We start from the raw sequence: 13,148 nt of genomic DNA on the forward strand, positions 1-13,148 counted from the left end.
AGAAAAAGGGCCTTATGAATGGGTGACAGGATGACACAGTAAGACGCAGAGCCGTTGCCCGGGACTGGTCGCCCTCAGGGGCAGAGCTCTGATGCTCTGGATGGAGGCTCGGCACAGGAGCTTGGCTGCTCTCGGGCTCTCACTGCCCGCTGGCTGCGGCAATCTGGCTAGGTGAGGAGAAGCCTGAGTGAGGACTCGCTAGGGCGCATCTTCCAAGCCCTACGAGGCCACGCAGAGACGGGCGCTGGCCACCATCCCTGCAGGGGGCCGGCTGACCCAGGATGGAGGGACCTCTCTGCCCCTCCCTCCTTCCCTACAGAGCCCGCCCCTGTCCTGTGCTCCTGGGCACCCTCTCCTGTGAAGTGCCTGTCCAAGGCTTCTGCCGTCCTCCCTCGGGCTGTCCTGCTTCTCCTGATGGTTTGTAGGGTTCTCCGTATGTTCTGACGGGAGCTCTCTGAGACATCTGTTCTGCAGGGGGCTCCTCTGGCCCTGATGCCTCCTTCCCACCTTCACGATCGCGCATTGACAGTTCTTGATAGAGCCAGCCGCCAGAGCTCTCCTCTGTAGTCAGAGCTTCCTGTCCGGCTCAGGAGGCCAGCTGTTTCCCAGCTTGTGTCCACCTGTGTTTTCTTGTGGCTTTAACTTCCACATTTTTATCTGAAATGTGTTGGAAAGTGACTTCTGTGTGTCGTTTCTCCTTGTTGGCTCAGCACCATTTGGTAACAGGACTGACCCCGCACCTCGGCCCCCTGACCCTGTGAACCCAAGAGTTGCTTATCACAGTTCAGGGACCATGCACAGCAGGTCCCGTCTGCTAGCCTGTCCGCTTGGCCACTATCTGCCCTTGTCCCATGTGCCCGTGGGGCCTCGTCCCTCAGCTCTAGGCTCACTTCCGGGCTTCGTGTCCTCTGCCTTTCACACACAGGGGTGGGCCACTGGGTTCAGCAAGCCCTCCCACCCAGGTTCACCCAGCCCTCCAACTTGGGTTCACCCAGCCAGCCCTCCCGCTCGGGTTCAGCGAGCCCTCCCGCCTGGGTTCGTGGCTCTGGAGCTGACGGTAACCTCTTGAGGGGGCTCAGGTGACATGTGATGCTTTACCAAAGCTGAGGCCACAGGGCAGAGAGCTATGTGTCCCAGGCAGATACAGGGCCGCTGGACCTGTAGTTAGAGGTGGAGAGAGAAGAGAGCCCCCCACCATCTGCCTGCCTACCTGCTCACCTGCCTGTCTCATGTCCGTCCCTCCATCTATCACCTACTTGTTCAGGTGGCCTGACCTGTGTTCATCTTAGCCAGAGGCGTGGCTCTTGCAGCTTCCAACAGAGTAGGGCCTGCATTCTTCTGGGTCATCATGGCCTTGGCCTTGAGTCTGGGTTGTGGGCTCTTCAGCTAGGGTCCCATCCTCAGCCAAGATGTCCTTCATATCCTGAGCTGATGAGTGGCCCTGGGTCACAGTCAATGCCAGCACGTGCAGAAGCACACCCGTGCACCCTGTGTTGACCCTGTGTCCAGCTCTGTTATTGTGAAGCCATTTGTACCACCCCTGGAGAGCATTTCAAATGCCCAGTGTCCCTTCTGTAAATCAATGGCTATGCCCATTCTTACATCTCAGAAGGGACTACTGGGTATTCACTTTTAGTTGGAAAGTGAAACACACTTTCTGTCCTCCCCGCAGATTCAAGTCCCGAAGCCTGCAGTGTGCGCTCCCTCCCTGGGGAAGGTCCATGTTTAAAAAAATGTTCTAAGCTGTGGTAAAAGCCACGTAGCGTAAGACCGCCATCCAGAGCACAGTGGAGCACGCAGCTCGGGTGGACGCTTCTCCCCACTCTGAGCATCAGATCTCAGACCTTCTCCTCCCCCACTGGGTCTCTACCCTGGGAGGCTCCTTGCTTTCTCCCTGGCCCCACTGTGTCCACTCTGCCTGCTGTGTCACTGGCCAGACACCATGTAAGTGGACTGCTTTGGGTGCTCCTCTCGTGACTGGCTCTACTCACAGGGTGTCATGTGCTTGGGGCTCATCCCTGTTGTGTCACATGACGAGTCCCTTCCTCTGAAAGGCAGGTTTCCCTCCTACCCGTGGACCACGTTCTCAGCTCTCCACCGGTGGGCATGAGGCTGTTGCCCTTGGCTGTGTCGGTAACGTGCTCTGAACAATGTGCTCGTCCCCTTCGGGACCCTGCTCTCAATAATCTTGGAAGTTTCCTGGGCAAAGTTCTGGGGTCCTGGGAGGGGGCTAGAGCCGCGGCCTTCCACTCTACCACCTAAGAGGGCCTGGTTTGCCCACCTCTGCCATCTCTGCCTCACACCAGTACAAAATTCTGGGTCTGAACTTGGGTGTCCAGGTTCCTCCTCCTAAAGCTGGAGAGAGAACAACGCTGAGTGCTGATTATGCCTTGGGTATGGAGCTCACTGTGGACATGACGGGAGGGAGGGGGCGGGTGCCCTGGGTCTGGGCACAGCCTGCCCCAGCCTGCTGAGCCCCGGCTCCACGTGGGCATCTGGCTACACTCACTCAGGTGTGCTTTCCCTCCAGGTGAGGAGACAATGTAGTGGAGTGGCCACCAAGGAGTCACCTTTGGGAGCGTGGACACCCAGCCCAGACGGAGCACCTGCCCCTGGGTGTCCCTCTGGCTTCCCAGCCTCACCATGTCCAAGAAGGGCGCGGGCAGCCGGGCCAAGGGGGACAAGGCGGAGGCGTTCGCTGCACTGCAGGCCGCCAACGAGGAGCTCCGCGCCAAGCTCACCGACATCCAGATCGAGCTGCAGCAGGAGAAGAGCAAGGTGGGCCCCCCCAGCCAGCCCCTCCCTCCCTTCTGCCTGCCCCAGAGCCCCGAGGCTAGCCTGGGGGGCCAGTCGGGTGTCTGCAGGGGTGCCCACCCCCAGTCCCACAGGCCCCCAGAGGTTCCCAAGGGGACTCAGGACAGACAGGTCTCCGGAGGGGAGTGGAAAGTGGCCAGAGGGTTCTGTGGGCAGATGGCCCCACCGAGGGGAGGATACCCACCTGGTGGACAGCCTCCCACATGGGGCATCCCTGGAAGTGACGCCGACTCTCCACCAAGCTCCACGGTGGACTTGAGTTCCACAGACTGGGCTGAGGTGGCCCCTCTGTGAGGACAGGGAGAAAGGGGGCCTCGGCTTGGTGGGAGAAGCAGCACTTGAGGCCACACTTGGAGGAGCTGAACAGGCTGAGCAGGGTGGGGAGCCCAGCAGACCCTGGTGGGCAGCCACAGCAGCCTCCAGTCTGGACATCCAGGCTCCGAGGTCCTCGGAACCTACAGGGAAGGTTTAGAGAGGGACTGAGTTTGTGCTGGAGGCTGGGGGTGGCCTCTGGGGGAGAGCGTGAGGGGCCTGCTCAGTGCCAGGCCCCTGGCCCCAACCTCCTTCCATCTCTGGCATGACCTTTGCCCTCTCCTCCTGCCTGTACCTCCCCTCAAGAGCCACTAGGAAGGGCAGGTGAGCTCTTGGGAAGGAGAGAGCAGAAGAATGATCTGGAGAGAAAAGGTGGCCTCAGATGAGTGGACAGCTCAGGGCAGGGGGACTCCCGGAGGTCGGGAGGCCCTGGACTTCGGGGCTGCTGTCCTGCCCCAAGCTGTAATTCCCTGTCCCTTTCTTCCTGCTGGCAAAAGTATTGCTCTTGGAGGACATGCGGTCACCGTGCAGGTCATTCTGTCACCTGGCCTCCTCTTACTGTCCTCCTGTTGGCAGCAAAACCTGAGTCCGATCCCTGATGACGATGTGGAATTTGGACCCAGGTTCACAAGGGAAGTCCTGAGGGGACCTGGCTTTCATCTGGTCTGGGGGCAGACCCCACAAGCCTGCCACGTTACCAGCTGGCCCCTCACTGGGAAGCTTGCCAGCCTTGTCCTAGTCCCCAGCCCTCCTGCCATCAGCTCCCCCTGCAAAATAGGACAGGAGCAGCTCCCAGCACAGGCGGTGCTGAGGAGGAAGGCAGGGAGGCTGGGCCGGGCTGCTCGCCTACACCAGAAGGGGCGGCGCGGTGAGCCAGTGGTGTGCCTGCTCCCATGGCCTTGGGGCCACTGTCCCTCAGCAAATGCTGCCCACATCTGACCTGTCCCGGTGTGTCTTTTCCAGAGCCCTGTTCCTCCTCCAGCCACAGCCCCTTCTGCAGGCGAGATCTCCAGGGCTGAGTTGGCCTGGGGACTCTCCTGAGGAGCTGCAGCTTCCTGTTGCAATTAGAAACGAGGCTGCAGGAAGCATTCACAGATCTGCCCTGTTCTCACCTCACTTGAAACTGGCCCTGCCCACTCACCTCTAAATATGGCGGAGTCTTGGTCTGTAGAATATTTGCTTAAGTCAAGACCTGAGAGGGAATAGAAAATGTGAATTTGGCAGGGTGGGATGGTGCACACCTGTAGCCCCAGCTACTCGGAGGCTGAGGAAGGAGGAGCATGAGTTTGAGGCCAGCAACTGAACTTAGTGAGGGCCTGTCTCAAAGTACAAAAGGAAAGGTCCAGGTATGTAGCTCCAAGGTAAAGCACGCTGGTTCAGTCCCCCGTACCGCAAAACCCCAAACAGAGCAAAAGGCCAGGACTCCTCTCCAGGTGCTGGCCTCATGGGACCAGCTCCAGGAAGACACCCACCTGCTGAGAGGGAGGCAGCTGGACAGGGCTCAGGGCAATCTCCCTGGGAACCCTGTGCGGCAGGCTCAGCTGTCTTAAAGCAGCCAGGGGCAGCTGCTCCAAAGCAGAAGAGACAGACGACGCTGGGCCTCAGGCACCTGCTCCCAGCCCTGAAAGGCCCCTGCTGCCTGCCTTCCTGGGGCCCTGGCCGCTGCCCTGCCCAGCACCACCCTGCAGCAGGATGTGCCCTGGCTAAGAGACACTTCTGAGACTGGACAAGGTGCCCGTTGGGAGCAGACCTGCATGTTAGGAAGCCCGTGGAGGCCGTGTGAGGGGTGGAGAGTGCTGTGCTGCCCTGCAGGGCTGCCCAGGGCGGCTCCTCCTGAGCACCCACCCAGGAATGCTGGCCGAATGCTGGTGTGGGAGCTGATGGTCCTGTGGGGGGGACTTGGGAACCAGCCAAGTGGAAGTCAGAGTCAGCAGGCACCCTGCACCACACTGAGGTCCCGAAGACCGGCCCTGAGCTGAGACCCTGAGTACGAGCCCGGGACGGATGTCTCCAGGTGGGGTTGGTGTGGGGTGGAAGGCAGGAGGCAGTCAGGAAGGCCAGGCTGGAGCAGCCTCAGAGGCAGGTCGTGGAGAGGCCAGCAGCGCTAGGCAGGTGGGCGAGGGAATCACAATCGTCGCCTGGAGCCAGACGCCTGGGAGAGGGAAGGTTACTATTGACGCCATTCTGGGACAAGGAAAGCCATCCCCTAGAAAGAGACTGCTGGGTCCCGTGTGGGCAGGGAGCTTGGGCGTGCGCCAGGCACAAGCAGCTTCCAAAGGCTGTGGACACTGGATGGGATCTGACTCGCTTCCACGTATCACGAACAAAAGTGTGTTGTTGGCAGATGAAGACACGGTCCTCCTGTGGTGTCTGAGGGAGTGGTTCCAGGACCCCCTGGGGTCCTGTCCCTCCCATCAGATGACACAGTATTTTCCCGGGGCCTGTGCACAGCCTCCTGTGAGTCTAAGATCTCTGGACGACTTCAGAGCTTAGTCCCACAGAGACTCTGTGTAGACGGCCGCCACACTGAGTTGTTGAGGAAACAGTGACAAGGGAAGTTCTGCTTGTGGGGACAGATGCTGTGTTTGCGTTGAGTACTTCCAGTCCACGCTTCGAGGAGGACGCCCGGGATGTGGAGGACTGCCTGGTGTTACACAGACAGCTGTTTAAACCACCACCAGGACCGTGGCAGGGGCCAAGGAACAGAGCCAGCAGTGGCCTGCTCTGAGCTCCCTGTGCCCTGGCCAAGGGTGTGGCCATGATGGACCACAGCGGTGGACCACAGGAAGGCCAGGATGCGCCAGAGCTCAGCGTGAATGTGAGGGTGGGCGCACAAGCAGATTGGCTCCCAAGCTGATGGCTGAGCCTGCCCTCTACTGAGCAGGAAGTCTGGTCACCGGGAGACTGATGCTAGCCGAGGTCTCTGGTGGGCAGCTGAGCTATGTCTGCTGCTCCTCAGAGAGCACAGGGCCTCGAGGGTGGAGTAGGAGTCTCCAGGAGGCAGGTAGGGAGAGAGGGGGCCTGGGGGTGGCGTGGAGCCCTCAGCGACAGCCGTGTGGCCAGCAGAGGGGCAGCCTGGATGCCCTCTGCCTGGACCTGCTTGCTCAGGAACACTCTGCCTCCAGTTGGCAGGTGTCTGGAGTGTCCTGAGGCCATTCTCTCTGGCTCATTACTGTGTGCCATTGTTCTTTGTTCAGTGTTTTTGTTTACGAAGTCCCAGTGGCTCTGTGTCCACAGAGCTTTGTGCTAATGTCTTGAATTTAAAAAGAGAGTCTCTGGCCAGTCCGCTGAGGACCTGTGACACTGTGGTGCATGCCTTGGAGCTTCTGTGCTTGTAGCAATGGGAATAGCATCCTGTGAGGAGCTTTGGGAATAGCTGGGCTTTGGGTATTTGGATTCTCCCTGGACAGGGCAGGCTTCTGGGCCTCCTCCCAGAGGCCACCCTTACCCTCTGCATGCAATAGACACTTTCCACCTCCTTCCTCACCAGCCCTGCTGCCTAGGTCTGGTCTCCCTGCTCAGGTCTCAGTAGTGTCTGTCTGTCTGTCCCACTTTCTGCTCCACACTTGGATTTCTAGATTAGAGTACTCACACTGCTGGGTTTTGAAAGACTGACCACCAGTTTTAGAATGGCCTACAGTAAGACACGCACCTACCCTGCAACGGCTCTGTGCACCCCTACTCTCCAGGCACCTGTCACCCAAGTTCACTGCCCACTGATTGGTCTTGACCTGCTTTTGCAACTCAACCACCACCTCCCAGGATTCTGTGGACTCGCTCAGCAAACTGCCAGTATCCATGTGTCAGAAGCATAGGAAGGATCACTCCACGGTGCACAGATTAAAGCAGGGGTGTGTTAAGTTTCTCTACAACACTGCTCCTTCCCACGTGGTCAGTCGGAGTGAAGAAAGAGATGGCTCAGAACCTTCTGGAAGATGGTGGAGTAGGACACCATTTTCAAGGGACCTGGCAGCAGGTAGCAAGGGCTGGAAGATGCTGACAGCGGTCCTGCTTTCAGGAATCATCTCAAGGAAAAATATGCAGAGACATGCACATGTTCAGGGTGTGACTTGAGCCCTGCTAATAATAGTGAAAAAAATCTGTGGCAACCTGCTTGTGCAGGCTGAGGAAATGGCTGAAGGGATGAGGGCGTTCCTCCACGGCAGGATGCTCTGAGCACAGGGCCTGGGGAGGATGTGGTAGCTTTTCCCTTGAGTGTTCCCTGGAGAAAATCCTTGGTGCCACCACGGCCACAGAGACACTTTCCGGGGTCTTATTCCGGGAGCTCCATCCTCTGTCTTTGGTGTATCCAAATCCCACCTGGCACTGACTTGTCTGCGTGACGTGGTGGGGTCGAGGCTTTCTTCTGTCTGGATATGAAATTGCTCAGGCACCATTTGTTTATTATTTGTTTTTAAAAGGACTCCCCTAGGGCATGGCACTGTAGCTCATTGTCCTGCCAGATGACGCGTGTGTGGCTCTGATGAGACTGCACTGTGGGCCTGTTCCTCACCCTGCCCAGCACGGAGCCCCTGGCTGTGTGGCTGCAGGCCTGCCCAGCTCAGCCGGGACCTGGGCCAGGCCTGAGCCCCGTCCTCCCATTTCTCTGCTCAACCCTTTGCCTCCATTGTCACCACGAGGAGGGCAAACTAGCTGCCAGCCCTGAGAGCAGCCACCACTGCCACCAAGGCCAGCGAGCGTGGCCAGCTCCAGCTGCCCCAGGAGACAGCGCGGCGCCTCTCCTACCGAGTACAGCAGAGGCTCCCCAGGCAGCTGCAGGGACCGCTGGCCTGTTTGCAGACACTTACTTGGTGACCCTTTGTCCTGGTGCTGGTGCCAGCACCAGCCTGGACCCCCCAGGGCGAGACGCAGCTGTGCTGTGCCTGTTCTTGGTCTTCAGAACCGTCCCAGTCGTCTTGGTTCTTTGCCGTCTGCACAAAGTCTGGATGCCTTGTCTGTTTCTGCTCTGTGACCTCCTGCAGGTGGGGCTGCAGGGAGTCGCTGGGGCGTAGGAGTCTGGACCCCTGGATGGGCCTTCTTCTCCCCTTTGGTCGAGTCCTATCTGACACCACGTTTTCAGCACAGAAGGTCATTTCTCAGCATGTGTTCGAGGCGCTGGGTGTTTTGGGCACGTGGTAAATGACACTGAGGTACACGTTCCTTCTGACGTTTCCTGCCTCACTGTTGGCTGTGACGTGTACAAGTCCGGGTGCTTTTTTGTGCCGTCACGTCGGTCAGCTCAGCCAGCCTTCACTGGCACATGCGTAGCCAGCATGTGGAGAACCACAGGGTGGCAGCTGTGACTCCAGCAGAGGTGGGTGACTGCAAAGCCCTGTGGGTGCAGCTGCAGTCCAGGAGGGTACCTGGGTGCCAGGTGCCCATCTGCCTGAATCAGAACCAACCACTGCTCACCAGACAGAGCTCAGGAGTCAGCCCCAGACCTGGCTGGGGTGGGTCAGGGTCTGCTGAGCTGAGCCACACCCCATGACCAAAGGCTCCCTCTGAGACCCCTCCCAGAAGCTACTAGGACCCACCCATGGCCAGCCGAAGCTCCGTTGCCTGTTTGGGCCTTTCCAGGGCACAAACTTTGGATCTCGCATTGTGCTTCCCCCTGATCCTCACACTGTGGGGCGGGTGGGGTGGCTGGGGCAGGGTGCCTCTGCCTCAGGTCTGTGTGTGGAGAGAGCGAGTCCTTTCAGACCGACCTCTGAGGATGGCTCACACTCTAAGCACTAGTCCCTGGAGTCCCAGAGGACCGTTTTTATGAAAATCAGAGCGTTGTTTCCCTGTTTAACTAGAACTCCTCCACCTTCCTGCTGTTGAGGGCTCGGGGACTTGACTCGTACTCGAGAGCACGCGCCTCTGTGCTGCCTCTCATCCATAAAGGAACCTGCGGGAGCTCATGTGAGGGATGCCCGCTCTGGGCGGCTCCGCCCTGTCTGCAGCAGGAAGTGCTGGCCCCCAGGTCAGGGCACTCTGGGTGGCTTTGCTACTTATTAGAAAAACACGCCTCTTCTCTGCAGTTGAAAACACAGCACAGTCTCAGCCTCAGAGCGCACCTGTGCTTCCTACCCTCTGCTCTCCTGGATGACACCTGGCGAACCTTCCCGCTCCCCAGCTCCTGATTTCATCTAGTGGTCCATGTGAGCACAACCCACCTCTGGCCAGTCAGAGCACCACCGTTCTGCTCTGGGGGACAGCACAAGATTCCTTAAAGCCCCTCTCCCTGTCAGGCGCCACCCAGCGAGGACTGGGGCTGTGGACACCTGCCCAGGAGCACTGGCTTTGTGCACCCAAAGATCTCACCTGAGTGAGTCAGGCTTGGTCCCTCCTAGGATGAAGGTCTGGCCTGAGGGTCAAAGCCAGCCCTACCGGTGCAGTGTGAGTGGCCAGGCACCAGCTGGAGCTGCCTGGCAGGCCAGGCTGGGCAGGTGGCTATGCTGGAGTCCCCCCAGAGAAGGCTGCCCTGGCCCCACGTGGGGCCTGGGGCCTGGCAGTCTGCAGCCTACCACCTCCTGCCCTTGCTCACCTCCCAGGTTCGCCCTCTCGCCCTGACACTGTCTAGGCCTCCTCCTCTGTCCTGCAGGTCACCAGGCCTGTAGCAGGACTGCTTGGCCTCTGGCTGCTCCTCCCCAGGTCACCCCTGCTGCACTCCCTGCAGCTGGGCAGGGCCGCCCCCACTGCAGGCTGCCCTGTGAGGGGGCTGGAGCATCCCCCAGAAGCACGTGCGAGCACCCGTGTTCCCTGCAGTCAGGGCATCTGTTATGCCACTGGCGGAAAAGCATCCCCGGCTCTCGGGATGTGACCCAATTCTGGGCAGATGTGAGTAGAAGAGGCATTCTGGGTTCTATTAGGGGAGGTTTATTGGATTTTCCAGAAACAACTCTGCCGCTTATGCGTTTCAGAACCTCACTGTGGCGCTCAGCAAGGCGTCTAAGAGCCATTACTTTGTGCATGTGTGTAACTGTGAGCATTCTCAGTGTCTGTGTGCATGTGTGTCTGTGTGTGCATGGGTGTGCATGGTGTGTCTCTGTGTGTGCATGGCGTGTCTCTTTGTGTGCATGGTGTGTCTGTGTGTGCATGGTGAGTCTGTGTGCATGGTGTGTCTGTGTGCATGGTGTGTCTCTGTGTGTGCATGGCATGTCTGTGTGTGGATGGTGAGTCTGTGTGTGTGGAGTGTCTCTGTGCATGGCATGTCTGTGGGTGTGCATGGCATGTCTCTTTGTGTGCATGGTGTGTCTGTGTGTGCATGGTGTGTCTGTGTGCATGGTGTGTCTGTGTGCATGGTGTGTCTCTGTGTGTATGGCATATCTGTGTGTACATGGCGTGTCAATGGGTGCATGGTGTGTCTCTGTGTGTGCATGGCATGTCTGTGTGTGGATGGTGAGTCTGTGTGTGTGGAGTGTCTCTGTGCATGGCATGTCTGTGGGTGTGCATGGCGTGTCTGTGTGTGTGCATGGTGTGTCTCTGTGCATGGTGTGTCTCTGTGTGCATAACATGTCTATGTGTGTGCATGGTGTGTCTATGTGTGCATGGTGTGTCTGTGTGTGCATGGTATGTCTGGGTGTGTGCATGGTGTGTATATGTGTGCAAGGTGTGTCTGTGTGTCCATGGCATGTCTGGGTGTGCATGGCGTGTCTCTGTGCATGGCATGTCTGTGTGCATGGCGTGTCTGTGTGTGCATGGCATGTCGATGGGTGTATGGTGTGTCTCTGTGTGCATGGCGTGTCTGGGTGTGTGCATGGCGTGTCTGTGTGTATGCACACGTGGGGGGTCGGCTGAATGGGCTTTCCCTCATCCCCCTGGGGCACCCCACTTTTCTCTCATCCCTTACTAAACCCCAGGTGTGGTCAGCTCAGGTCCTGGGGACCTCACCTCAGCAGTGCTCTCCACTGTGGCCCACATTTGACTCACCTGGGAAAAAAAATTTTAAGACCAAACACCCAGGCTGCCCCTGTGCCCGTAAGTCGTTATTTTGGTCCATGAGACCCAAAGTCTATATTTTGCAAAGCCACCATGCAGCCAGAGCTGTGAAATGGTGACCTGAGGGAGTGTGGCTCAGAAGAGTCCCACTCTCCACTTGGAAACGTGGGCTGACAACCACACGCCTCCGGACGGAGTTGTTGGCGATGGCTCAGAGCACTGGGCTCAGGAGGGAGGAGCTATGTGTCCATGCACAGGACCCTGGGCAGGCAGCATCCACAGGAGGCAGCACACGTGACAAAGAGGCCAGCCTCCTCCCCGCTGCTCCACCAGGCCCTCCCTCCATCCATGCACTGGTGAGTCAGCCCATCTCCACCCTGAGACTAAAAAGGCAGATGAGATAGGTCCGCCTTCCACACAAGGTGGAGAAGAGAAAGCAGCCGAGGGGTGGGAGGTGGCTGGTCCTGTGCAGGAATTTGCCATCTGAGAACCTCGGCTGTTTTCTTGCTTCCCATTGTGTGAGGGCATCAGAGAGGCTCAGGGAGGCTGATGAGTAGCCCAGGGTCCAGGGTGGAGCTGAGACCGAAGGCCCTGCGCTCTAACCTGGAAGGATGACCACCCAGGAACTGGAAGGCATTTCAAGATGGACAGTAGATGGGGAGGGGCGTTGTACCAACTCAGGGGCCCCACAGACCACATTTCCTGACTCCTTTGCCTACTGACCAGCTGGAGGGCTGGGAGGGGGACAGGCCCTCTTCCTGCTTCTGGCGAGGTGGCACCTCTGCGAGTGGCCATGTACCTCCGTCAGCTCTGGCTCAGCCTGGCATCCCTGTGAGTTCCAGCACCAACCTGACCAGATGCTTGCCTGTGAGCAGGTGGTCCCTGAAGCTGACCAGGTGACCCCTTCAGTAATTCCAGTGTCTGCCGGGCCTACGCCCTGCAGCCCCCAGTGGGAGCCCACTCCTGGCTCCCTGCCCCCACACCAGCCCCGGATGCTCCTCTGCCCTTGCCCTTGTTCCTAGTCCCTGACTCTGAATCCCCTCTGTTTAAATGCATCTTTAGGTTGCTCCTTTTCCGTCTGAGCCCCAGTGCATAAAGACAGTTTTTAAGTTAAGTAGAGAAAAGATTGATTATAGGGTAAATAGAATTGGGGCAACTGGCCAATCTTTAGGATAAAGTTTATTTATTCAGTTTATACACATGTTTTCCATGTGGATCAAAATTTTGAATGCTTTTGTATGTACTTAGATGAGGAAAATAACTGACCTTTTAAACATGATATTCTTTTAAATCGTGCCTTCAAAGGTGCAATCCATAAAATATTGGATCAGTTTGTTTGAAAATGTGAGTAGAAAGAATGGAGACCAGTTCAATTAAACAAAGTTGACTTGAGTAAGAAAAGGTCTGAGAACCCTGCAGCCCTGCAGAACCCTGCAGCCCTGCTGGGGTCCCAATGTCCCCCAGCAAGGTGGGGACCTGCTCCTATGACCAGCGGCAGGAAACGCAGGGAGGTCACCTGATGGGGATGGGTGCAGACGGTCGGGTGCTTATTGGGCATCATCTGGCAGCCTCAGCCTAGGATTGGCTGCGGCTCAGTTGCTTAGCAACCAGGGCACTAACTCAGGGGCTCACTGCACATGGGCTTCTGTGGGCCAGAGTCGTCACCCAGGCACAGAGGTTTGGGCCGAGTCATTCCAGTCCACGAACATGTGACAAGCCAGACATTCAGCAGTGCTAGGCAGCATGTGCCCACCCTGGGACACCGGGCAGCCTGCGCGGTGGACCGGAAGCCACTTGTGATGTGGGTCCTGGAGGGACTGCTCACTTGGTGGTGAACACTGTGGTGGTCATTGTGAGTGGTGACTCAGGGTAGCTCCATGTCCCATGGAGAGGTGCCTGTGGCCGGTCTTCCAGCCACTCCTCAGGTGCCAGCCGGACTCCATGGCCAGGAGCGTCTGCCGTGGTCACTCTCCGAGAGAGGAGGGAGGGAGGCTCCTGGCCCGACCTGTCTAGAGATGAGCCACCTTTCAGACTGGCGGTGCTGGCGGGTGAGCTTGGCATGACCTTGGGGCCAGGGGCCTCTGCACAGAGATGTCCAG

General features: G+C 58.2%; 1 protein-coding gene across 1 annotated transcript in view; it reads left to right on the plus strand.

Annotated features, from left to right (window-relative positions):
* Window positions 1-2,545: 2,545 nt before the first annotated feature.
* Window positions 2,546-13,148, plus strand: part of JAKMIP3 (Janus kinase and microtubule interacting protein 3) — a 64,248-nt gene continuing 53,645 nt past the window's right edge. The window contains exon 1 of the mRNA XM_081268376.1: window positions 2,546-2,778. Within this exon, the coding sequence (XP_081124502.1) occupies window positions 2,644-2,778 (135 nt within the window). The 5' untranslated portion in view covers window positions 2,546-2,643. The remainder of the gene's footprint in view (window positions 2,779-13,148) is intronic.

Source organism: Spermophilus citellus, assembly GCF_964194105.1.
Source record: "Spermophilus citellus genome assembly, chromosome: 15".
Lineage (NCBI taxonomy): Eukaryota > Metazoa > Chordata > Mammalia > Rodentia > Sciuridae > Spermophilus > Spermophilus citellus.